At 35.6% G+C, this 26,835-nt stretch overlaps 1 protein-coding gene across 1 annotated transcript in view; it reads left to right on the forward strand.

Moving 5' to 3' along the window:
* The first annotated feature begins 234 nt into the window (after window positions 1–234).
* The window catches only part of LOC140143425 (uncharacterized), a 115,247-nt gene continuing 88,646 nt past the window's right edge, over window positions 235–26,835 (forward strand). Inside the window, exons 1-7 of the mRNA XM_072165282.1 lie at window positions 235–547; window positions 9,329–9,649; window positions 12,652–12,786; window positions 15,723–15,791; window positions 20,129–20,425; window positions 23,734–24,060; window positions 25,197–25,496. Coding sequence (XP_072021383.1) covers window positions 487–547; window positions 9,329–9,649; window positions 12,652–12,786; window positions 15,723–15,791; window positions 20,129–20,425; window positions 23,734–24,060; window positions 25,197–25,496 — 1,510 coding nt within the window. The 5' untranslated portion in view covers window positions 235–486. The remainder of the gene's footprint in view (window positions 548–9,328; window positions 9,650–12,651; window positions 12,787–15,722; window positions 15,792–20,128; window positions 20,426–23,733; window positions 24,061–25,196; window positions 25,497–26,835) is intronic.

Raw genomic sequence — 26,835 nt, forward strand, 5'->3', positions numbered from 1 at the left:
GATAGATGACAATAATGTAACTGTTAATAACTAATATAGGTTATATTAGTATGCAACAAAGTACAAATATACAGAATAATAACAAAAGTTTAACAAACAGTATACATGCCCATCAACAAAGGGATGAACAAAACAATACCTTAGCATTTCCGATTAAGAAATGCCCTTTTAGCAACACCGTCGTCAGGTGTCCAGATTAATGATCACTACCAGTGTCTTAATACTTTATTCAAATATATTTTGACCTAGTTATAAACTTTGGTTGCAAATATAAAATCCTTTACGTGATCATTCAACCTTTGATCATTCGCGTCTGGGGCAGCATGGTTATCATATGATCTTATCTTGATCTTGACTCTCAGGCAAAGATACGTGAGTACATGAACAATAGCAGAAAAGAAAACTGATACTACAGATTTTCGCTACTGTGTAACGGAGCCATTACCCCCACGTTGGTACGGGAGGAGTACCCGTCATCTATTCACTATGGCGAGGGTAGCCTTGCTCGGAATTTTAGCAGTATTTATTGGAGTAGCTCACGGAGGTGGTAAGTACAATATTCAAATGTTTCATAATCTGTGTTATTCGTTAAAATTGTTTCACCCTTTTGCAATGCAGTTGCATTAAGTACATGACAGTTATACATGTATACGTTGTTTGATTACAAAACTGAGACAAAATGCTCGTTGCCGACAGTTTCGTTAATTTGAAAAAAAAAAATAAATAAAACAGAAATAGGAAGAAAAATTAATCGCAAAGTGGGCTTTTTTTCATTAACATATTTAAGAGCATAAAACAGCTATAAATCGCTATATTTTTCTCCTTACTTTTAGCGGACAATAAAAAGGTTATTTTTATTATTTCACATTAAAATGTGTCTCTTTATTATCTGTTTAGTATCAATCGATTTAAATGTATTAATCGGTTATCAGACTCACGGCGAACACAAAGCGTTACAAAACCCTTTGTGTAAAAACTTTTCGTTACATTATCACAATGGCGCCCATACGTTTTGAAACATTAAATTGAAATTTCCTTCCAAATATTTCACATACATTTCTATATTTAGTTTAATATCGTTATAAAATATTTGTATTATTTTAAAGTTAAATTCGATGACGAACTATTAAAAAAAAAACACCTAGTAATATCATGTTTCCCTAGCTTTTAACATAAATATTGCTTTTAGCAAACTATTGGGGAAAATGCAACTGTGCATATAGCTCCTTATTTTGTGATACGTCAAAAGGGGGGACTCTGCGGCAACATGCTTTGCAAGATATCGATTAAAATAGCCAGAAAAAATAATAACAAATTTGGAATCTTTTGTTACTCATTTTAGTAAATGAGGTGTCAGTCCAAAGTTTGCGAAATACTTTCAAAGCAGAAATACTGAGCTCAAACATTTAACCTTCAAAATCACCCTTTTGATGTATTACTAAGTCATGGTGGTCATGTAAGCTAACTTGTGCCACCGTGAGCAATCTTTCTCTCGAAACTTTGTTTCAATTTTTACTAATCTTTTTTTTTCTTTCGGAAAAACACTTATAGGCCCTAATATATGCCTACAGTGCGAAATTTGAATTCGTGTATTTCGCTGTCTATGGCGGTTTGGTTACACAATGACATAGTATTATATAAAAAAAGTAAAATTGCCAACAAATTGTTACACCTCTAAATCAATGGCCACAACAATGAAAATTACTTGGGTAAAAGTTAACATAGGGGCCTACTACCCATGCACCATAAATGCGACGTAAAAGAGTTTAAAAAAACCAAAACATTGTGCACCAGGTCAGTTGATCAGGTTTTGAAACATTAATTGAAATGTCCCTCCAAACATTTCACACACATTTCTACATTTGGTTCTGTTTATTTACTGTCTATTTACATGATTTAGGAAACGCAAACCTTAGCTGGGTTTTAGGTGATCAGGGGCTTTGTTTATGTAACATGAATGAAACGCGTGGTTTTATAATATGGGTAAAGGGAAAAGGTGTTAATTAATTAATTAAGGGTACGACCAATGGACCGTCCTATATAGTCCAAATAGACAGTTGGTCAATAAAGTATATCACTATGGACCACAATGGCCTCATCCCAATGGCATAGTCCATAACCAAAATCATATTAAAAAATTTGACCTCAAGTTGCAGAGTATGAGTTTTTGTACCCTAATTTTCAGAGGTCATTCAATGAATGTTCAAATGTATTGGGGTTAAAGAACTGTGCACTATTGTATGAGCATGTTTTGGATCCTAGTGTATGCCACCGAATGTCCCAATCTTGTGACGAATAATGCCGATTTTGCAATTCGTACTTGAGCTGTGTTGGTTAGCATGGTTAGTTAAGGTCAATAAAGGCCACAGTCAGATAACGTTGTCAAATGAATAGTTTTGTCAATGAGTTAAACGGCTGCCTTGTAGATCTTTTTCTTGTTATCTTTTTAGGCCAAATCGTCACCCTGCTTAGGCCTGCTACATGTACGATAATTGCCTTTGCCTAAGTATTTTTTGTTAAATTTGAGAACAGAGTACAAGATGTAGTTCAAGCGTGCATTTTCGGACGCATCCATTTAGTGGATGCATTAAAAAAATTGCTTGCAATTTCCAACATTTTCAGTAAACATTTTGTTTTAAAAATAGCAACAATCGTGGGATTTTTTCTCGTGTAAGAAATACATGTAGGTTAATAAATGCGTATCACTTGTTGCTTGAGAAATCACATCAAACAAGAAATGTCTTTAAAAAAGACAATGCCACGATGAAGATCATGTTTCATAATGTGCATTGATTGTCCATGATAAGCTGGTAATTTGTTTTATGTGTAAATTAATTACCGGATGGGACATATTGGTATTTATTGGTAAATATCACCAAGGATATAGGAAATAAAATGTGTGCTAAATATATCTTCAGAATTGTATAACAAAAATCTCCATGCATATCAATCCAAGCAAGATTCCTGACAATCCAACAATCAATATTCAGTTGACCTCAAATAACCTGGAAATTTTCCCACTGAAAGATGATAACACCCACCAAGTTTCATTACCGTCCAACAGTCCAACAGCAGATCTCAGATGACCTTGACATGACCTTGAATATGTTTGGCGCTTAACGCGGCTGTGTACTCTAGACATTGTTTCTTTCGCAAAATTGAGTTTTTTTGATATGTTTGTACTTTGTTATGTTTTTTATAAATACAAAGAATGAAAATCCAGATTTGTAAACTCAAACTGCAATATTGTAAGGATTTTATTTCACTATTCCACTCGTGTTTGAAATTGAAAAGGAAAGAAAATCTTTTTTGTACCAGCAGGGTACACGCGCGCAACAACGCATCGCGTTGCATATCGCGCAATTTGTTAACGCACAAATACGCTACGCATACGCGACGCTTATCTGCATGCGCGGCGCATCTTATGGAAACACCACGGAAGCACTGATTTCACAAAAACCTAGTGGTCAAATGGCTCCGTTTTAGCTGATAAAATGTGGGTTTTTTCAAGTTCTTTCCCCGATTTAAATATCAAGTTATGAATGAATTTCGCTCAAACTTCTCAAGGGGCTGTGGATTTACCCGATGTTCACGTAATATAAGGTAGAAAAACGAAAACTGCCGCATTCTCCTGTGAGATTCGTAGCCTTGATCAAGGCTTCCTCCTTACTTTTTCTCTATTCATGCTCTTCATTGGATCCGTGTATAATCAGTGGTATAGAGTAGGCCTATCATATACTGGACTCTAAAATTTTTAGTCAGGTCAGATTTTTGTGTAGGACGATGAGCTAGGGAGGAAGTGTGCCTTGTGGGGTGGGCGTGGTGGCATTTTGCTCAAACACTACCCCTGCAGTGCACAGTATGCCTGGAGTAAAGTAAGATAAGAAAGTCCACTATCTGGCCTCAACAATTCAAATGTCAAATAAATTTTACAAAGTTATCATGTTATGATGCTAAATAATTATTTCTAAAGAATAACTTTTGAAACAGACATTTTGTGGCAAAGCTTCCATGAATTTTACATTCACTAACTATGGACGCCAAAGGACGTGCCTTGTGGGGTGGGCGTGGTGGCATTTTGCTCAAACACTACCCCTGCAGTGCACACTGCACAGTATGCCTGGAGTAAAGTAAGATAAGAAAGTCCACTATCTGGCCTCAACAATTCAAATGTCAAATAAATTTTTACAAAGTTATCATGTTATGATGCTAAATAATTATTTCTAAAGAATAACTTTTGAAACAGACATTTTTGTGGCAAAGCTTCCATGAATTTTACATTCACTAACTATGGACGCCAAAGGACTTGAAACAAGTCTATGAGATTCGATGAAAGTGCAAAATATGACCACTTTAAACTTCAACGGCCATTATTTCAATGTTCATTTTCTCGGTAAAATGACGATTTAGGTACACGATAACTCAATAAATACAGCATCTATAGGTAAGCAAATATGATCGTCGTAAAAAGCATGATCGGCTCAAGAAACGGTTTTCTCATTTTTTTTATATTTTGATCTATTTCCGATTTTAGGCATCATTTTGTGCAAATAGGCGTTTGTGAATTTTAAAAAGTTCAATTTGATGCCTTATATGGTCAATATCTCAAAGAATAAGGCCAATATCAAAAAAAATAAAAAAACCGTTTTTGGAATGGAGCCTCAAGATTGAGCTAAAAACAAAATAAAATATCTTGGAAAGAGTGTTTTTTTGTTATGATGTACCTAACAAATATTGCCAAAAACTCACTTTTTTGTGATTTTCTTCATAATTGTTGTTTTTACCCCAAATCTGTATTTATATTAAGATTTATTGATGTCTTGCCTTTATAAAAATGTATACTTTTATTTGTCTTGCGCGAATAATTACAAAGTTATTGCACTTTTACTACATGCGTGTCTGCGAGTACACAGCCTCCTTAATGGTGATCACATCCACCACGTTTCATAAAATGCTCAATTGACCACATATGACCTTGACATGACTTTAAATTAAATTGTGGGCGCTCAATTGTAATAACATCAAGCAAAGTTTCACGACAATCTATGCAAATTTGTGTGATTACATCTACCATGTTTCATGACAATTCAAAAGACCATCAATAATGGTACATGCACCCTTTCAACAACAAACCAAACAACCAAACTTTTCTGTCTTTTTCATTTTCTGTCTTTTACCAATGTTTAATAGTATTAATGTTAAATTGTCTTTTCTGTCTTTTATCAATGTTTAATAGTATTAAACATGTTTAAGAAGTGCACTGTGACCTTTTTTACCTACAACTGATCGCATTAGATCAATTTAGGGGTCTTTTAGAGCTGAAATTAAGCTGTCCAAACCCTAAATGGCCATACATCCCGTATGGCCATTTAGTTAGGTGCCCCCTCGACCATTGTTTCAAAAGGAAAGGGAGCAATGTAGGAACATTATTTTAAAACAAACATGACAAAAGATCGTTATATATTATAAACCATAGATCATTCAATTGTCTACATGTATGTATATACAAGTTTGTCAGATTCATGCCTACATATGATAATGCTAGTTGTATTTATAATATAAGTCATAGAAAAAATAGGAAAAACTTTATCATGTTTAAAAGTATTAACATGTTTAAAAAAAAATAATGTTAAAAGTATTATTTTATATTATGGTAGTTCAATTTATTACATTTGAACTACTTTTAACCAGCCGAATCACATGAATGTTCTATTATAAGATGTTTTGCTAAATCTTGTTGGACCAAGGTCATTTATATGATTAATAAATAAAAAATTAAATTAATAAAATAATAAAATAATTCATTTATTTACCTTCCTATTTATAAGTACAAGCCTACTTATCTTCTTTCCAAGTTATCTACAAGAAAGTTCCTACTGCCTAGCCATTGCTTATCATGCTTATGTCTCATACGCCTCATGAGGCAAGGGTCAACCCAGCAAACACAAAACGTTTTCGACATCATTCGCAATAGGTTATAAAAGGTTGCTAGAAAACGTTTAAATATCGGGTTATATAAAGGGTATAATAAGGGTATAAAACGTTTTCATTACATTAAAAAACATTTTTTATAATCTAGTGCTCAGCAAACAAAAAATGTTTTACAGAAAACGTTTAAATGTCGGGTTATATAAAGGGTATAAAAACGTTTTAATAACATTCCAAAAACATATTTGAAAACTTGATACAAAACATTCTAACCAGAATTTTATTTGAGGTTGAAAAAATATTTTGCGAAAAATGTTTGCCCAAAATATTTGCAATAACGTTTTAAAAAAATTTTCATGACCTTTATATCCGACATTTAAATGTTATTAAACGTTTTGAAAAAAAAAGAAAAAAAAACATTTTAAGAACATTTCTGTGTTTGTTGGGTGCAAATATTTATTACATAATGTTATTTAAGTATTGACAAAATTATATGGCAAAAATGTTTCAAAAATAGTTTACAATAACATTTTGAAAACATTTAAAAATATTGCTGTAGTGTGTTTTCAAACAAAACGTTTTAAAATATTTTCATGACCTTTATATAACCGGACATTTAAATGTTATTAAAACGTTTTGAAAAAACATTCTAAGACCATTTCTGTGTTTGCTGGGTGCAAATGTTTTAACATAATGTTATTTCAGTATTGACAAAATATTTGACAAAAAATGTTTGCAAAAATAGGTTACAATAACATTTTGAAAACATTTAAAAATATTGCTGTAGTGTGTTTTCATACAAAACGTTTTAAAATGTTTTCATGACCTTTATATAACCCGACATTTTAATGTTAATAAAACGTTTTACCTAAACCAAAAGCCAAAATATAACTTATTTAAAACGTTTTTAAAACGTTTTTGTGTTTGCTGGGAAATTACGCGATGTGCTTATGACGTGTGGTGGTTTCTTTGATGTTTTTCACTGTCTAAATGGTTATAAAGTGTTTCTAATAATTATGTTCTGATGTATTATATAGTGAACACGCACTCTAATTTGCATATTCATATAGCCTACATAATTAGCATTTATGCAAATTAGCTCATTAATTATGCAAATTAGAGGGCAGGTTGACTACATGTACATAATACATTAGAACATATTAGAAACACTTTGACCAAGTTTCAAGGCAAAAGTATGCAAAATAAATTTTGAAGAAAATCACAAAAAAAGTGAATTTTTGGCAATTTTCTTTTGGTACATCATAAAAAAAACCACTCCTTCCAAAAAATATTGTTTTATTTTTTTTCTTAATCTTGAGGCTCCATTCCAAAAACTGGGTTTAAAAAAAAAATATTATTTGATATTTGCCTTATTTTTGGAGATATTGACCATATAGGCCTAAGGCATAAAAATGAACTTTCTAAAATTCACAAACGCCTATTTGCACAAAATGATGCCTAAAATCGGAAATATACCAAAATAGAAAAACAAATGAGAAAACTATTTCTTAAGTCAATCTTGCTTATTGCTTACATTATTTTATTGAGTTATCGTGTACCTAAATCATCATTTTACCGAGAAAATGAACATTGAAATAATGGCCGTTAAAGTTTAAAGTGGTCACACTTTACACTTTCATCGAAGCTCACGGGAGAATGTGGCAGTTCTCTTTTTTCTACCTTCTACCTTGCGTGAACATCGGGTAAATCCACAGCCCCTTGGCAAGCGAAATCCATTCATATAATATAACTTGATATTAAAATCGGGGCAAAGAACTTGAAAACCCCACATTTGTGACACGATATGGTCCATGGGGGCCAAAGGAGGCATTTTTGAAAATTGAGCTACTGCAATTACTACATTATACATACAATAGGCTATAATTTACTGAAAACACCAAGTGTCTAGCATACTTGGTTCTAAAGTTATGAAGTTTTTGGATGTCTACTTTCTTGTTGCGCGCGTGTACCCCGCTGGTACAACAAATATTTTCTCTCAAACACGAGTGCAATGGTGAAATAAAATCCATAAAATAATGCAGTTGGAGTTAACAAATCTGGATTTTCTTTCCTTGTGATAAAAAAAACAAAACATAACAAGGTACATGTACATACATATCAAAATTGCTTAATTTTGCGAAAGAAACAACGTCTAGATTACACGTTAAAACGATTGGTTTCATTCAATTATGGCGGTTTCAATGCCGATCAATCAAAGAAAAAATTAATTAAAAAATAAATGAATAAAATAAATTAATATAATATTCAAGAAAATGATTCAATAAAAGTATGAAATTATTAATCACCTAGTCATTAATTAATTAATCAATCAGGCTCGGTTGAAATAAAGCAAAGGGCAGCAATGTTTTCCAGATTCTTGTAAATTGCTTTTCTTCTTCGTCTTTTTGAGTCTTATTTACATTCTATCTGTGATTGAAGGTCAAAACTGACAATTAAAATACATTTGTTATTAGCTAGCATTCTTTGTGAACAGATTGAAGGTCAAATATTTGAGATACTTGGCCGGGTATCTTATTAAAAGCATATCCTAACTCAACATTCAAAGTAGAAGCAAGACGATTTAATAATACATGTTTAGATCATACAGGTACGACTAAATTTTGACTTTTTTAGCTTTTTTCAAATCAATTTGTAAGCACTCTTTTAGCAAAGTCATAGTTCATTGAATTTACAACCGTGTGACAAAACAGGCGTAAAAAGTAACTTTTTGCACAAGATTTGCAATTTAAAGAGAATTGACCATTGCTCATTCTAGTGACGCTAGTGTATGGACAATATAAGTGTGCTTTTTCATTTAATGCATACAATTTGACAAATATTGTAAGGAACACTTGAGGTTTTGACTTTTAAAACCTACATTTTGGTCAAAAAATGTGCTTGGATAGGTAGTTTTCAACAGATTTACAACATTTGCCTTGGTATAACATTGAATTGCGTTATCTGTTGATCTAGTGACAAAAGGTGTTTTTAAGGGGAAGTGTTAGCTTTCGTTTGATATAAAACAAATTCTGATTCGATGAAGGGAACACTTGAGGTTTCGACAAAAAACAATTATAGAGGCCCATTTTCCAGCTAGAAGCTCCACAGCTCATACGATGCTATGCACTCAACCGTGTAGTGTAATCAAAGACTGTGATGGAGATAATTCACTGCTTGCTTTTCTCTGCTTGGAAGCTCTTGGGCGGTAATGTGTGCTCAGGTGTATCGAGGTGGTTTATAAGAGAATCGTTTTTGCATAGAAACCTTCCCATAAGTTGCACCAGGAGTTTAAAATGCTATTTTGGCCTATATATAGTTACCCCTATATATTATAACCAGACATTAAAACATTTTTTATCATTAATACTACTAATATTATTATTATTTATGCTTATTTCAGGTGCACCTGAATGTGAGGAACTGGGATATTTTAGTTGGCTCTACAATGCAGGGAGCTGTTATAGGCTAAGAGTACTGGCTGAACATGAATCAACATACCAAGAAGCGAGTGATTCTTGCGCATCTTTAAGCACCGACAGAGGTGATGTTAGCTATAACGCGGCATTAGCCGTGGCTGAAACAAAGGAAGAATGGGACTACTTAAAAACGGTCACTTTGACTAAAAATACGTGGCTTGGATGCAAACGAAATGTTGACCTTCTTTTAGAGTGTGAAAATTCCGAAGCCGAATTCGGCGGAAAAGGTCCTGTCGGTTATTGGGGTAAGTCTGTACGATTATTCATATATGTTTCCTTTAATCTGATCTGTTTTGTTGGCCAAAAGTTTCCCAAACTGATGTTGGGTAAACTTGTAGCCGAAGCTTGGTTTACGCCTGTTTGGTAAAATTCGTTCACTATTTGTTGGGTAAATAGTATGATTAAACAGTTAAGTATAATTTGACCAACCGTTTGGTTTATGTAAAACTGTTATGGGAAAACTGTACTGTTAAGTCAAGAAATAGACATCAGAATAAAAAAAAATGAAGCGCATAGCCTATTTTATTGTGCATTACATACGAACATTTTATTTGATTCGGTTGACTGGTTGCTATGAAATTAAAGATTAAGCCTACATAATGCGCGCATCAATGCAGTTTATTCCAAGTTTGATCAACACTCCACTCCACCCCACGCCATACATAAATTCTCCCAGCCACATTTCCCAAATATGAAATTTAAAAAAAGTACGTTTGGCAGAGGTGGGGTTCGAACTAACGGCGCACCGCTGTCATGGTTACTCTACGAGCCTAGCGCCTTAGACCGCTCGGCCACGTGTCTTGTTGGTATCCATTTTGAAACTTTCACATATAATTGCAACTTCAACATAGGCCTACCATGTGACAAGCAAAGGCAGAAAACGTACCATATTTTGGAATTTTATTTGCTTAAAAACATTAATGTGTATTAATAACGCTCAATTGTTGTTAACTGCGTGTTCTACATACAGAAATCCGACAATAAATGGGCCTCTACATGGACAATACATTATATCGATTTTGACTCGCCGGACACGTGCTCGTATATACATGTGTGTCAGTATAATACTATAGTGGAGCATGTCTGCAAGCATAGATTGAATACAAACTTTAATCATTCTTTTGTCTACCTGTGTTTTCGCGGAAGGTGTAAAACGGGTGATGGAATGCAGTTTAAAATTTCCGCCAAGACTGAATCATTTCACATTTTGGGTGCATTGTAGCCGACGGCTACCCAACTAAAGGCTGCTAGTCAGGTGTAGGAATGCGTGCATTTGGATTCGTCTATATCCCCAAACCTATGACCACGCTCAAGGAATTGCAAGGCCCCACATTGCTTCGTGTATTTTGATCAATTGCTCAGCTTCATGGTCAGTGAGCACATAACTCACCCACTAAGTAATGGGCCTCGTGTATGCCCTGCTTTAGTATCATAATCTATTAGGGAAAGATTAACACTATTCAAAATATCAGTAGACAAAAAGAAAGTGATTTAGAGATTTGTAATTGAGTAGTTAGATGAATAGGCATGATTTAACAGAAGGTTCTTTCCAAAACCCACTCGTAATGTCCAAAAGATTTTTAGAAGATTGCAAAAATTATAAAACATATCGTTTCGTCAGGTCATTTGAAAAGATTCAGTTTTAAAAATAAAAAACATTGGTTCATTCAACTGTCAAACAGTAAGCCTGACTTGCAACAGTAGATTACATCATGCACGCTTTGTACAAAATCAATAGAGGTTATCCGTGTTCTGCATATCCTATCAACGACTGCTATTTTTTTTAATATACCTTGTTTAGGACTTTCAAAAGAAGTACCTGCATGTGCAACCACGGTTTCAAAATAACCCACCAAAGTCATGCAGGTAACTCCGAGGTCGTGCATTGAATTGGTTTGAATGAGGAATACTACGGGAACCAGTGCCTTTTGTTAGCATGGTTAGAAGCCACACATGAGTAAAGTGGATAACCTCTATTGAATTTTGGAGTTGTAAAAAACGATAGTGAACAAAAATGTTCGCATGACACCATAGCCTTAAGGGGTGGGGTATATGAACATATGGACAGTATTTTTTGTGGGACATGAGAGCAAATCAGACATATCGAATTGCATTTTGAATACGAAGATCGAATAATGCCCTTCTGATATCAAAAAATTTTTGATTTTTTTTTAAATTCGCGATATAATACACATTTTATGGCAAATTATTAAAATTGATAATTTTAATATTTAACAATCCTCGAAGTAAATTTTATCAATATAATGATATGTACTTAAGGTGTATCTAGGTGGGGAAAAAAAGCTGACGATCAATTAAAAATTTTGACCTTTCGTATTGCAGATATGGATAATTTTCCCCAAAACGCCAAACAAATCTAGGTCTTTTGGAGAAAAAATGTATATCTCAGATATGAAAGGTCAACATTTTCAATTGATCGTCGGCCTTTCATCCCAGCTACATACACTTTAAGTACATTTCCTTAGATTTATTACGTTTACTTCGATGACTGATAAATATCAAAAATTTGAAAAAATATTAAATTTTACAAATTTGTCATAAAATTTATATTATATCGCGAATCAAAATTATTTGATATCAGAAGGACAGTCCTCGTATTCAGAATGCAATTCGATATGTCTGGTGTACTTTCAGCTCCCACAAAAAATACGTGAAAACGTCGTTAAACGTTAATATCATATCCCTTAAATACTACTTTATAATTTAAAGAGCACCTTCTCCGTCGGGGCACACATGTTTTTGACACCATGTATCGACACAATTATATTTCTTTGATTGTTTTCTGTCGTGGCCATTTGTTTTTTCTTTGTTGTTATTTCTTTACTCTTTGTTATTGTTATTATAATTATTAATTTTATTATAATAATTATTATTAATATTAGGATTAGTGTTATTATTTTTATTATTATTATTATTATTATTATTATTAGTAGTAGTAGTAGTAGTAGTAGTAGTAGTAGTAGTAGTAGTAGTAGTAGTAGTAGTAGTAGTAGTAGTAGCAGTTGTAGTAGTAGTAGTAGTAGTAGTAGTAGTAGTAGTAGTAGTATTGTTACTATTTTTAATAATGTTGTTATTATTACTATTCTTATTTATATTATTATTATCAATATTTTTATTGTTGTTGTTGTTGTTGTTGTTGTTGTTGTTGTTGTTGTTGTTGTTGTTGTTGTTAAATAATTAATTGATTGATTAATACATTAATTAATTTTAATTTAATACTCTATAGCTTGGGTTCCCAGTGAACCATCAGCTGATGTGTCATTAGCGTGTCTGGGACAGTCAGAAGACGGATACCAACTATTTAATTGTGACGATAGAAGAATCTTCATCTGTGAAATCATTATTGACAGACCCGTAGCAGGTAAGATATGAAGGAATGCCCAATATTTATGGACGGTGGGGATTTATTGTTGCTGAAAAATGTTAACACATGGGCCTACGGTAATTCACTTTTTTATTCAAAGGAGAATATCTTGTTCTATACGCTGGCGAAGTTACGTAATTAATCGGATTAATTTCCATAGCAATAGGTGAAAACAATTTTGAACATATCGCGCTTCACTACAAGTAGGTTACACTCATCACCTGTGTATGTCTGTAATCGTAGACCGAATACAATACTGGCCTTTTCAAAGATACTAATTTTACAGGTGCAAGTGATCAGCATGATATGGTTCAATGCAGAGGTACCGCGTGAACGTATCAGTGCAGCGCGGTATATTCAAAAATTGTTTTCACCTATTGCTATGGTAGTTAATCCGATTATTACGTAACTTCGCCAGTGTATTCTATTTTTCCTGAAACACATCCTTGCGTAACCTCCTCCCATAGGTGCATTGTCAGGTCAGGATTACCGTCAGGTAGAGTAGCCTGGAATCGTGGTATCCCGTGAATAGTGTGCTAATAATTAACCTCTGGCGACAATTTCGGGGGCACATACGAAACATTTTCAGTTGCATCATACAATACATGTCTTTGAGCTTCCCGAAAAAGGCCTTATTGGGATGATGGTATTTTACACTATTTTCGCCTATTGTCCGGCTGAAAAGGGGTTTATTGTTACGCGCGAAAAAAATTGTGTTTTACACTATTTTGGCCCTGAATTTTGCTAGAAAAGGGCTCCTTGCCCTTTTCCCTTTTATTTTCCTTTACCCTCCTCAGTTTCTCAATCATTTTTTGTCAGAGGGGCACTTTTTCTTTCATTTTTTGTCAGGGGGGGGGGCATTCAGAAAAGTATAGTTTGACCTATCTCTGATATACATTTCTTGTTATTGGGGAAAAGGACTTTTGATATTTTCTTTAATATACTTTTGTGAAATGAACGGTGATGAAATGGTTTCTGTTACAATTAGTGGTGGGTTAAGTCGTGATTTTCCTTAATTCGATTGGCCTATATCTCAGGAACCACAATACATTAAGCATGGTTTGCATTCCGTATCAATTCAGATCTTCAAGGTGAAACTTTTCATTAATCCTCTAATCTCGATATTGTTTTGAGTTGAACGGCCGGACTTCTCCGACAAGCCGTAAGCTTTGTAACGTTGAATTACCGATCTCTATAGTGTACTTGATTGCGCATATTATGAGCTTTAAAAGATGTCTCCGGCAAAACCATAAAAACTAATTAATACATTAGTCTCTCAACACGCGATATTCAAAATTCCCGGGCGGCGAAATTATCCAGTGCAATGCCGGAGTCATCTTTTAAAAGAACCTTACTTCCGTCTTTCCTTATTTTACTTTTATTTTCAATTAAGGCGAGTCGAAGGGTAGTATGCCATATAGTTTGGAATGAACATGAAGTGGGATAACATTAATTTGTTACTGCGAGAGTCAATAAAGTCCGAACTTACGCTTGCGTAAATTCACATAATCGCCCGCCAGTCACGCATTACGCAACGCGCAACTATCGTAAATGCCGCGCCCAATGTCGTGGAAGTCATTTATTTATAATCTATACAAAATATTATCCAGTGCAATGCCGGAGTCATCTTTTAAAAGAACCTTACTTCCGTCTTTCCTTATTTTACTTTTATTTTCAATTAAGGCGGGTCGAAGGGTAGTATGGCATATAGTTTGGAATGAACATGAAGTGAAGTCAATAAAGTCCGAACTTACGCTTGCGTAAATTCACATAATCGCCCACCAGTCACGCATTACGCAACGCGCAACTATCGTAAATGCCGCGCCCAATGTCGTGAAAGTCATTTATCTATAATCTATACAAAATATTATGAGTCTCATTTTTATTGTTAAATTATAAGCCGATCAAATTATAGCTGTGTTTGCATTCAAGTATTGCGACAAATAAAGCTGACATACAAGAGAAATGTTTGTGTTATATAAATAAGATCCCAAGACTGTCCCACCCTACGTGCATGATTTTTCTTCTGAGGCCTAAAACTTCCGTTGTGATATATTATTGACCTTGACCTCTTAACACGTAAGACTTATAAATGCGATTATTGGATTCTTTGACACATTTCCTGTAAGAACCGTGTATTTATTTAAATAAGTAGACCCACAGTTTGATGCGGAGAAACCGCATATGAAGACCTAAGCGCAATAAGACCGTAAGTCCACTTGGCCCCTCAACATGTATACACTAAAGTTACGTATAGTCTCTTAGGCTTTTATATTGTTTAATACATGTTCCAGGGTGAAAACATCATGAAATGTTTTCACAGATTTTTTTTGGCCCCTGAACATGTATAAAACACTACCAAACTATACGAAACTATACGCAACTTTAGTGTATACATGTTGAGGGGCCAGGTGGACTTACGGTCTTCTTGCGCTCAGGTCTTCATACATAACAATCAAGGGTTACCCCAAATGGATTTATGATTATAGATTTACATTTAAGGATACACTGGGTTTTGGGAAAGTTACTAAAAGTAATTATTCCACAAAATACAAGCCCCGTCAATTCCCCACATTTCCCGGGATAAGGAATGTGACGGAAGTACTCTAATAGTGCAATAACAATATCAGTTACAAAATACTAGTTGTTATGCCGAAAAATGAACCAAGCCATTGCATATGGTTCAGTATTGAAACATTGCTGCTGCACCGATACACTGTTATGTAAGCATAGACCTAATATTATGTATCCAACACATTGTATTGTCATTATACAGCAAAAATGCGCTAAAACTATCACATCGGTCCTTGCCGTGTTAGTATTATTTTAATGATCAGCATTAATATATCTGATCAGAAACCTCCACCTCTGTTTAAATGTATGTGAAGCTTACAATATTGACTATGACCATGTATATTGGGTGTATTTTTTAGTTGTGCCAACAGAAGTTTTAGGGACGACGGAGACGGCAGGGACGGCAGGGAATTCATCGACTGAAACAGGTAAAGTTGTGCAGTAACATGAATAATAATGGGCGACTCTACAGGCGCGACAGGTGGGATCAATATCAAAACGCATTTCAATATGATCTCTTCTTGTGCAAACTCGCAGACGACATCGCGTCATGAACGCCCTACACGTACATGCGCCGTAACGTATAGGGTGTCCCCCAAAAAAGAGGCCCCTCATTGCGCTCTCTTTTTCTCTTATTTCTGAAAAGTTGATTAAATATATTTTGGTATGTAAAGAAACCTTTACTCGTTAGCTTTAATAAACCAAAACAATTATTTCAATCGGCTCACAACTTTTGAAGATATGCCCTTTTGAATAAAAGTACCAGTTTTTCACTCTGTCCACGGATGGCAAACAGAGTGGTTGGGATGGCTCATGCTGTGGAGTGGCCTGCACGATCACCGTACCTCACACCACTTGATTATTTTCCTTTGTGGCAAAATCCAAGATCTTCGCAAACGTGTTACTGAATGCAAATCCGGCGCACAAGGATAGTACGCAATGCAATTGATGCAATGAGGACCAGGGCTGAAACATGTATTCGCCAAGGAGGCAACCAGGTAGAGGGCAGAGTACAGTAAACTCACTTCAGAAGAACCAAAGGGAAACAAAAGCAAGAAATGTGCATTTGAAAGAGAATTGGCCATTGCTCATTGAAATGAAGCTAGTATACTTTGAGTTACTATGACTACTCCGACAAGCCGTAAGCTTTGTAACGTTGAAATATTGATCTCTGTAGGCAAGGGACTGGTATATCGATATGCTTGAGCGAGCTGTCTACAACCACTAAACATAAATAACCAAGAAAAAATAAATAATTGCAAGTAAAGCAAAAGAAGTCCCATTCGGCATCCATTTTACACACAAATTAATGACACTATTAACAAAATCCATTGCCAATAAACCCACCGGTAAAGCCCATTCCATAAATTAAGTTATTTTATAAAGTTATCATTGAGGAATGTTTGATATTCATACATGGTATGTGTACTCCTGTTCAATCTTTGAAGTAGCCAATACTTCTCCGTTGACAGAGTGAAAAACGGGTACATTTCTTTAAAAGAGCATATCTTCAAAAGTTGTGAACCGATTGATATAATTGTTTTGCTTTATTAAAGCTAACGACTCAAGGTTTCTTTACTTTCTAAAATATATTTGATCAACTCTTCAAAAATAGGAGAAAAAGAGGGTGCAATGAGGGGCCTCTTTTGTTTTGGGACACCCTGTACTTGTCAGATACGCGCTCATTTTCCGAATATGGAGCGCGAGTAGCGACCTTGGCAAGATTCGCTCACGTTGCTTGCGATAATGACCTACTCATTATATATAATGGAAATACAAAATTTATAGTTGTCTCGGTTCCTGCTCCAGTGATACCTTATTAATTTCCCTGGACCTTTGAATGCATCATAATCAGTACCGACCATGGGATGAGTTCGTGTACATGATTTTTTTACAGAAGTACTTTTTGTTTAAATTAATTTCTTTGTAAACCAGGCTGTTGTGTCAGTTTCCATGTCCCACCAGGGACCATAGGCCTAATTCGACACAGGAAAATATGCCGGTCGGCAATAGTGAAATATTTATGACCAGCATTTGCATTATTTTGCTTGGTGACTCATTACCCTAGAATTTTTTATTTAGGAATACACCCGGGGGAATACATTTCACCAGCAGTTTGTTTATTAAAACACTTAAGTGCATCAGTCGCAGTGCCCATAGTACATGCTCTTGGGTGGTTTATCAAACGTTACCTTGCCTTTACCTTGCCAAATCTAAAATGCATATTCATAGCTGCAGATAGAGACAACGAATGCTACTGGAACGCCAAGGGCACGGATTACCGTGGTACAGTAGCCACTACTAGAAACGGCAACACTTGTCAGAAGTGGACTGAACAGGAGCCGAGGAAACATGACAGAACAGTGGAAAACTATCCAGGGTATGGCTTGGGAGATCATAATTACTGCAGAAACCCAGATAGTGTACCAGGTGGGGCTTGGTGCTACACTATTGAAGGAACAAGGTGGGAGTTCTGTGACATTGGTTCTCCAGGAGCCTGTGGTAGTAAGTTTCATCATCATCACCCTATTAAATTCATGGTCGACCCACTGCAGGGTGAAGGCCTCTCTAAGGTGACGTCATTCTGATTTATTCCACGCCGTTCTCATCCAGGTTACATCAGGAAATTTTGTAAATTCATCTCTCCATGTCTTCCTGGTGCCTAGTACCATTTCTAGGTATCCATTCTGTAACCAGTTTGGTCCATCGTCCATCTGATGTTCCAGCTAGGTGACCAGCCCAAGATCACTTCTTTTGTTTCACTGTCTAGATGACATCGGTGACCTGTGTCATGCTTCTGATCCACTCATTTGTTTTTCTGTCTCTTTTTGTGATCCCTAGCATACTCCTTTCCATACTGTGTTGAGCCATTCTCAGCTTCTGCTCCATCCCCTGAGTCATGACCCAAGCCTCTGAGCCACACGACATGACCGGAAGGACACATTGGCCGCACATATGGAAAAGTTTTCCAATGAAAGTCTCTTTAAATAAATTATACTCGACTCCAGTGTGTGCACGCTGTGTGTACAGAGGCGTTCGAGGTCAATGCACAATGCATACATTACCACACAACACACTAAGCAGGGCTGTATGGAAGAGGGTATGGTTTTTCCTACGGTACGACGGCATTTTGTAACCAATCAGATTCCTTTTTAGAGAGGAGAATCTGGCAAAGTATTTCTAGGAAATACCGTTTAAGCCAAGTCAATCGGACTGACTATTATCAAGTGAGGGCCGTCTATAGCACACTACTTTAATGACACGGGGGTGCATGTCAGTGTATTTCGCCATAAATCGAGTGAGATTTTGGGAATACCTCACGGTGTTTAGTGCTCCTGTACGACGAGGTCTTTCATCAGATTTCCTAGAAAATCGGGGAAAGTAAAGTTTAATATATACATGAGACAATTAAGAGTGAGCCAAAAAATAAAAGACTTTCCCTTTATAATAATTGAAGTTGAAAGTGAAAAAAGACAATTTCTCCCATTGCTTAACTGTGGGACCCCTTTTATTTGAGCAAAAGAGACTACTTTTCCATATGCTCTTTCCATCTTAGACATAATGGCATACTACTCATAATGGCATACTACTCTGCACCACTCACCCAAGCCTCTGGAGGCGGACATTTTATAAATGAATTTAGAAGAGCAGCAACAACACCACTTGCACTGCATTCATTATAATGGAAATACACAATAATTATAATTATCTTGGTTCAGCTCCAGTGATACCTCATCAATTTCCCTGGACATTTGAATGCATTGTGATCATTACCAACCCTGGGATGTGTTCGTGTACGTGATTTTGTTTACAGAATTACATCGCATTTTTCATTTTTGTTTAAATCAATGTAACAGGGCTGTTGTGCCAGTTCTTATGTCCCACCGGGGACCATAGGCCTAATTCAACCCAGGAAAATATGCATGAGGTAGGCCTATCACTTTTCCGAAATTAGTCAGTAGGCCTATGTGGAAATCACGTGGATGCATTAGAGCTTATCGACTTGCTACCATCTCGTTAACTCAGAAAAACCCAAGATTAGTTACTTCTGACACATGCCTGCATATAGTAGTATCTTAAAATAGTTTTTATGTGCAAGGTGTGTCCTTTGGATGTGTTACTCATTACCGTAATATCTCGATTATTTTCCGAAGTCCTATTATAACTCCACAAAGAAGTCAAAATTCAGAACACAGCCGACTATAATCCCAATTTCAGAAAAATACAGCACTCATTTCTGGGATTAAAGAAACATTATCCTGTTTGCCCAATGAACGTGAACAAATCCCAATCCCTTGTTTTTATTCTAATAGCAAAAAATGTCAAACTTTAAGATTTGGTCAATGTTGGGAAAAGTGCAAAAAACATTCGTTTTTAGGATGTCAGTACACTGGTGAATGATGCATCCTCCATCTAGCTAAACACAATTGTGATGCGATCAAGTAACATCAGTCGGAACTCGCAAATATTGATTTTAAAATATAGCCAAACAAAGGAACTATTTCCTTTTGTTTCCTCTTGTTTTGAAAACTTTTGGAATCTTTGAAACTTGTTGTTAGATTTCAATGAGGTTTTCTGCAAAATCCAACTTGGTAAATGCTTTTTACTATCCTATAAGAAACTGAAAATTTTATTTTTTCGAGTTCCGACTGATTTTGCTTGATCGCATCACAATTTGCGATCAAGATTGGGATTTAATAAAATTAAACCAATATTCGGTGAATATGAAATTAACAGGTCAATTATTTCTTATACATATTTTTAGATATCCGGGTTGTAGAAGATCCAAGCCTAAGAATCAAAGGTGCTGGTTTACTTGAGACTATCCAAGATGGCATTTGGTATCCCGTATGTGACCAAGAATGGGACCCTGTGGACGCCAAAGTTGCTTGTACTCAGCTGGGCTTTCCGTTATTGGCTGATTTGTATTCTGGTCTAGATGTTAATACCAAGCCATATTTTACTAATGTAGCTTGTTCCGATAAAGCAACAAGACTCGACGAGTGTGTATATGACGTCGCCATCAGTAATTGTACTGGAGCGGGAGTTTTATGTTTGAATGGTATGAATATTAATCACTAATATTAAAACGAGTGAAGCATTCAAATATTTGCTTAGTTTATTTCATGTGTCAAATTTAAATATGTTGCTTTAGTATCATCATCATCATCATCATCATCATCATCATCATCATCATCATCATCATCATCATTATATTATATTATTGTCTTTGAATTTGCGTTGTGGAGGTCTATATGGATGTGTTTTACCAATATTCATTGATTAGTCTACCAATTGTCCACATTAAGGGCGTACTACACCCATATATTGGTTTGATTGGTCTAAAAAAATATTTTTTCATTTATAGCTAGGCGATATATGCACGGATCATGTGAAATTAAAAAAATTATGAAAAAAACATCGTTTTTCACCTATTTGTCTTAAAAGTTGATTGGTTGATAAGGACGCTTATTCATCCCTTTTAAGGGATTTTTATTTAGCGAGAGTACGTAGTCAATCTTCATAGGGATGGGCGATACCAGCTTTTGGTACCCATTGTCGAACGAGAGCAGGCAGGGGGTTTGGGTCGCAATTTGTAGAAAAAATAAAACAAAATGAAAAAAATGGCCGCGGAGCTTAGCTTGCGCGACGCAGGGGTTGTCTGAGGAGGTGTTCCCCTCAGAAATAAAAAAAACGTGTGCAAAATGAAGATCTAATTGAAGCGATTTGGTGGACAATTTTGGCACTAGGCCTATTATGCCAAGGCCTATATACTAGTGTAAAATTTTAGTTTGGCGGCCGAAAATTTGTGAGAGCCTTTCGTGGACAAGTTTCGAATTCCCTATTATCGTAGGCCTATAAATTGTTTTAAACATAAATCGGCGAAAGCAGAAGCGAAAATGGCCACTTGTATTACGCAGGGGAGGGGAAAATGAAGACTAAATTGAAGTGATTTGGTGGACCATTTTGGTACTAGTGTGTAAAATTTTAGTTTGAAAAAGCCGCAAATTTGTAAAATGATGGTCCATGAAACCTTCCTTGGACAAGTTTTCCCTGTAAGCCTATACCGCAAATTGGGCTTAAATTTGCAAATGTTTGAAGAAGAGCGAAAATGATCATATGTTTATCCACTACGCAAGGGGGGTGTCTGAGGGGGATGTTCCCCCTGAGAAGTTTGAAAAATTTGCAAAATGAAGGTCGAATTGAAGCCATTCGGTGCATTGTTTTTACACTACTATTGGAATCAATTGCTTTAAACAGAAAAAGGGCCCGAAATCAATTTGCAAAACTTGAGATTGGCAATTACTAAAGCATGCATAAATCGATGAAGTCGTTATGGAGTCCGTCTTAATTTTTGACTTTGGTGGCAAAATGTGAGGGCCCTGCATATCGGCGGACCCGCAGTAATTTTCACGTGCTTTTAGGACGAGGACCCGCCTTCAAGCAATGCCTAGTCGCAGGCCTCTATAGGACCTACTTCCAATCGTCCCGACTGTGCGGTTATTTACACATGGGCCTACTCAATTACGTGCAATTTAGTTTCTCTCCTCCTTTCCTCCATTTTCTCTTCTCTTTATTTATTTATTTGGGGGGGGGGGCGTCAGCCACCTGAATCCGCGCCTTAATTGAGTCCATGTGTAGGCCTATGTTGCGGGGATTGGAGGGGGGGGTACTGAGGCCTACCACATTTAATAACGAACTTACTTACTCTTTGTGGGATTTCGAATCGCAACACATGTAATAATAAAACCAGTAGCAAACTTCACTTTACCAACAAGATACAACAACTTTACAACTTTCTTTTTAATTAATGAAACAAAGCTTATTTTTGACTCAGAGTTTAAATTTAAGATGCTAGCCGAAGTCAATAACTTTGCACATTCTTCGGGTTCCTTTGTTTCCACTCATGTTAAAAGAAGACATAAAACCTGATGATCAGCTGACTCTTTCTGTTGACAATTTAAGTTTAAAACATTATTAACACAATTTTTGTGTTGAAATTAATTGTAAACATTAAACAAAACCAATACATTGGCTATAGTTTCAAATCTTTCATAACATATAACCGTGGTGTTTGTAAAATATTTTGTAAAAGATTTGCAATTATATAGGCCTACTTTGATTGGATTCGAACATTGCAACTTTACAATGCTCAAGAACACGAAAACTTCGGGTGTGTGAAACATTGTTAAAAATTGTATGAAATGAGGATTCCTAGCGTAAACTAGTTTCTATACACTTTTAAATGTGAATGATAGGTCTGTAGGCTAAAGGGGGCCCCGAAAATTTTTTGTGATGAATTTTTTTGCTTCAGCCCCCCAAGCAAGTGTTTGTGAACGGTCGACGGTCCCTATAGGCCTACCACACACAATTTATTCGCTACCTGAAGTCGCTAATAGAGAATGAAAGATTTTTTATTTAATATTTGTTTTCAATTTTCGAATAATTATTTTTGTTTTCAATAGGCCTACGTTCCATAAAAATAAAAGTATTGTATCGAAATTGACCGATACCAAAATGGTATCGAATCGCCCACCGCTAGAAAAACCAAAAAATGGCGTCTGTACAAAAATGTATGCGGAAGTCTTTCGGCAAGCGAATACAGTGAGTTTCATGGATTTATACTGGATTTATAATGGATTTTCTTAAAGTGGAATGATTTCAGCATGCGGTACAGGTAAGTGACGAAACTGTTAATACACGTGAACTAGTAGGGTGTCCCATTTAGCTGTTATCATTGTGAACATACCGATTCACATTACAAATGCATTATAAATCATGTTTTGTAAGCTTCCCGTATATACGCGTATTTCCTCAGAAAACTGAGCAAAAATTCACCTGATACTGAAAACCAAGGCATTTACTGTTCTTTAATTTCAACCTTATCAAACCTGAAACAAATATGCTGCCTTGCGAACACAAATTTTGCATATCATTGTCAACTAAAAGGGGGGCGGGAAATAAGTTTAATTTCATTGATAACATGAAATTGATGCATATTAATGTTTTCAAAGCTGTGCATAATTAATTAATTTCCCCCAAAAAATAATTTTTATACTTTTAGCGTCTGTCACAAATGCTTAACAAGTGTGAGTGATTGGATTAACGGTATCAATTCTGAAATTCTAAAGAAACTCGATTTTGTGAATCGAGGTCTATTTGCATACCACTTTGACCAATTTTTTTTTCTCATTTCTCCACAAAATGCAGAAAACCCGCAAAAAAATCCAATGGGTGTAGTACCCCCTTAAATGAAGTATCCGGCAATCACAACATTATGCCTTATATATATTATGATAATTATTATCAAGCACGATTCACATGCTTTTATTTTAAACAAACTCGATCGCCTTTTCTATTATCTTTCAGATGATTCCGTGACATTTTCACTCGGTGACAGTGCCAGTCCAAACGAAGGTAGCGTTTTAATGGAATACGATGGGGCTTTTGCCAATGTGTGTGATAACGACTGGGATCTTAACGACGCACATGTGGTATGCAGAAGCCTCGGTTTTGAAGGCGCAACTAATATCACAACTGGAGGAGCATATGGTGACGGTTATGGGTACTTCCTTGACAATGTTAACTGCACGGGTGATGAGAGTAGCCTACTGTATTGTACACACGCTGGCTTTGGAATACACGGTTGTACTAGTGAGCAAGTGGCAGGAGTGGTATGCCAAACAGTCGACACTGGTAAGAGAACAAAGCTAGTCAGTTGATATCCATATAATTATACAGACTGTAAAAATAAAATTTATACAAATAGAATTTCGCTTGTTAGAAAAAAAAGAGATAATGGCAACAATGTTATACGCAGTGGAATCAGTGTAATAACATCTTGGCTAACAGAAAAATTTACATGGTTTCTTTAATAGTTTGGGCTCAAAAGCTATGCGCAGTTAACCATTTGTTAACTAAATCGTCCTGAAACTTGGCGAGTTGAGCCACTTTTGACATTTTTCGAGCATTTCATGATTAGCAATTGTATTTTTGCTATTCAGACAAAAAATAAGAGGGCCCACGGCGTAAGTGTAACAGTTTAGGGGCCATGCAGCCAAACATGGCCCAAAGGGGCTCTATTTAACGGTTTCGTAGGACAGATGTTTCAAACGGACAAATCATATATATGTTCAGAAGAGTCTGTATATAATCTTTTCTGCCATGTTGCCAAATCTGTATAACCGACGCATTCTATTCCGTTTCCATTGCAACGGTCACGCTATTTAAGGATTTTTGTTATTTTTTCTTCAAAATGACACATTTAAACTACATATTATTTGGTTTGCAGAATACATGTCACAAGGATATTTGAAATATGTAAACAAAATCATCGCTTAATTCAATACATTTAATTTATGGTTTAAAATGCCATTTTTGGTGATTTTTGCCATTTTTGTGATCTTGGAAAGTATATCAGTTTAAGTTTATTAAGATGGATGTTTTTTGACCTATGACCTCTTGGAATTCATATGTAGGCCTAAAATGCATGTTTTTAGTGATTTTGGTCATTTTGGGCAGTATTGGGCCCTTCTTCACCATTTTTAGCAAATTTTTCAATTGCAAAATGTTAAACTACACTTGACTTTATTGATAAACAGGGCTTCTTTAAATTTATGCTATTGAGAGAGTTCCTCTGATATGGATTCAAATTATATTCGTTTTCAATATAAGGGTGGATGACGTGCCAAGATTTTCTCCTGAATCATTATTATACGGTGATGACATTGTGATAACGTGTTTGACACTGAGGCTTGGATTAGTACGTCTCTTCATTAGTGACTTCACTAAGTCATCAAGACTTGATGAGTGTGGTTATTCAATATTTTCAGATATCCGAGTAGTAGAAGATCCTAGTCTTCGACTCAAAGACGCAGGTGCAGTTGAAACATACGTCAACGGTACATGGTATTCTGTGTGTGCCCAAGGATGGGACGCTGCTGATGCCAAAGTCGCTTGCACTCAGCTAGGTTATCCGCTATTGGCTGATTTTTACACCGGACTGGATATTCCGGGAGAGGCACTACTTTCGAACTTAGACTGCATGGACTTTGAATCAAGACTTGATGAGTGTGGATATGAAAGGGACACTTCTGGAAACTGTTCTGGCGCAGGAGTACTTTGCCTAAACGGTAATTACATCGATGCTCAGGTGCAAAAATTACCTTCTTGCAATAGCGCATCCATGATTCGTCCTATAAATATTTGACAATATCTGTATGTGACACGTGGCAGCTATTGTAGATATGGCCTTTTTGCACTGATCGAATAAGTCGTGTTTCCGTTCACAGTTAACGTTCTTATCATTGTTTAGCATTTGTCATGATGAAAAGGAATGAGTCACATGTCGGCAATTTTCAATCAGGAGTTTTTTACATCCTTTTCTGGCAGTGTACAAATGCTGATGTAATCCTCATCAAAATCGGACATCTAGTTACTGAGTTATGAACAATTTATCAATGGCTGAAAACAATATAAAAGAAAAGAATTTGAACACTGTTTTTGCCAATATCTCAAAAACAAGTTTAGCAACACCCGACTCATTCCCCTTGATCATGCCACATTTTTGTTTTACTGTCAGGAAAGATGTTCCTTGGTGTTTCAATTTGATTGTAATGAAGCTCACATCAACCTTAATACCCACCTCTCTAATTCCAAGATGTCCAAGAAAGTCATCATGAAGCGCCTATGAAATAATTATGGTTGCAATAATGAGTTGTTCATCTCCTACAGGGCGTTTAAAAGAACTGTACCACCTGAAGGTGTTTTTTGTTACTATTTAAATTTCTGAATCACAATAACTATAAGAACTTTTATGACGATATTTTGTTTTGAATCCTGTCCTTGGATTCAATACAGACATGACAGATGTCGCTCAGCTGTACCTGATGCATCAGACACTGGTTATCCAGTTGTGTTAGGCATGCATGGTCTAATAATGCACATTATGACTCCTAGATAGGATTTGTGGTTTGATTTTCAAATTACTAAAATTCCAGAACAGAGGAGTCAATTTTCAAAATTAATGTGGCGGCTGCTTTATCATTGTAGTATTAAATTATTCAAATATTTAATTTTCTGGCGGTACCATGGATACAGTTCATTCAGAGACACCCCTTAGCTGTTCGCAAATCCACGGTAATTCGTGCTACACTTTTGGACATTTTTATACAAAATTTATGCACCAGCTTTCAAATTCATTTGTGTGGAATCTTTTTTTTTTTTTTTTGTATTTTAATAACAAACAATTCATGGCTAGATCTTTATAGTATCATCATATGAAGATATAAACTTTTGTACGTATGCATGGTATGGAACATCTGTGAAAAACGGTAACTCGTGCTACGAGTAGAGGACATGCTAAAATATCACTCATTATTTTTATTAATTTTGCTGCTGTCCTAGAAAAATGATAATAATAAAACACAAAGAAGCCTGATTGATAGTGATATACTATGGCTAATGTTTATC

This window comes from Amphiura filiformis, chromosome 2, assembly GCF_039555335.1.
Source record: "Amphiura filiformis chromosome 2, Afil_fr2py, whole genome shotgun sequence".
Lineage (NCBI taxonomy): Eukaryota > Metazoa > Echinodermata > Ophiuroidea > Amphilepidida > Amphiuridae > Amphiura > Amphiura filiformis.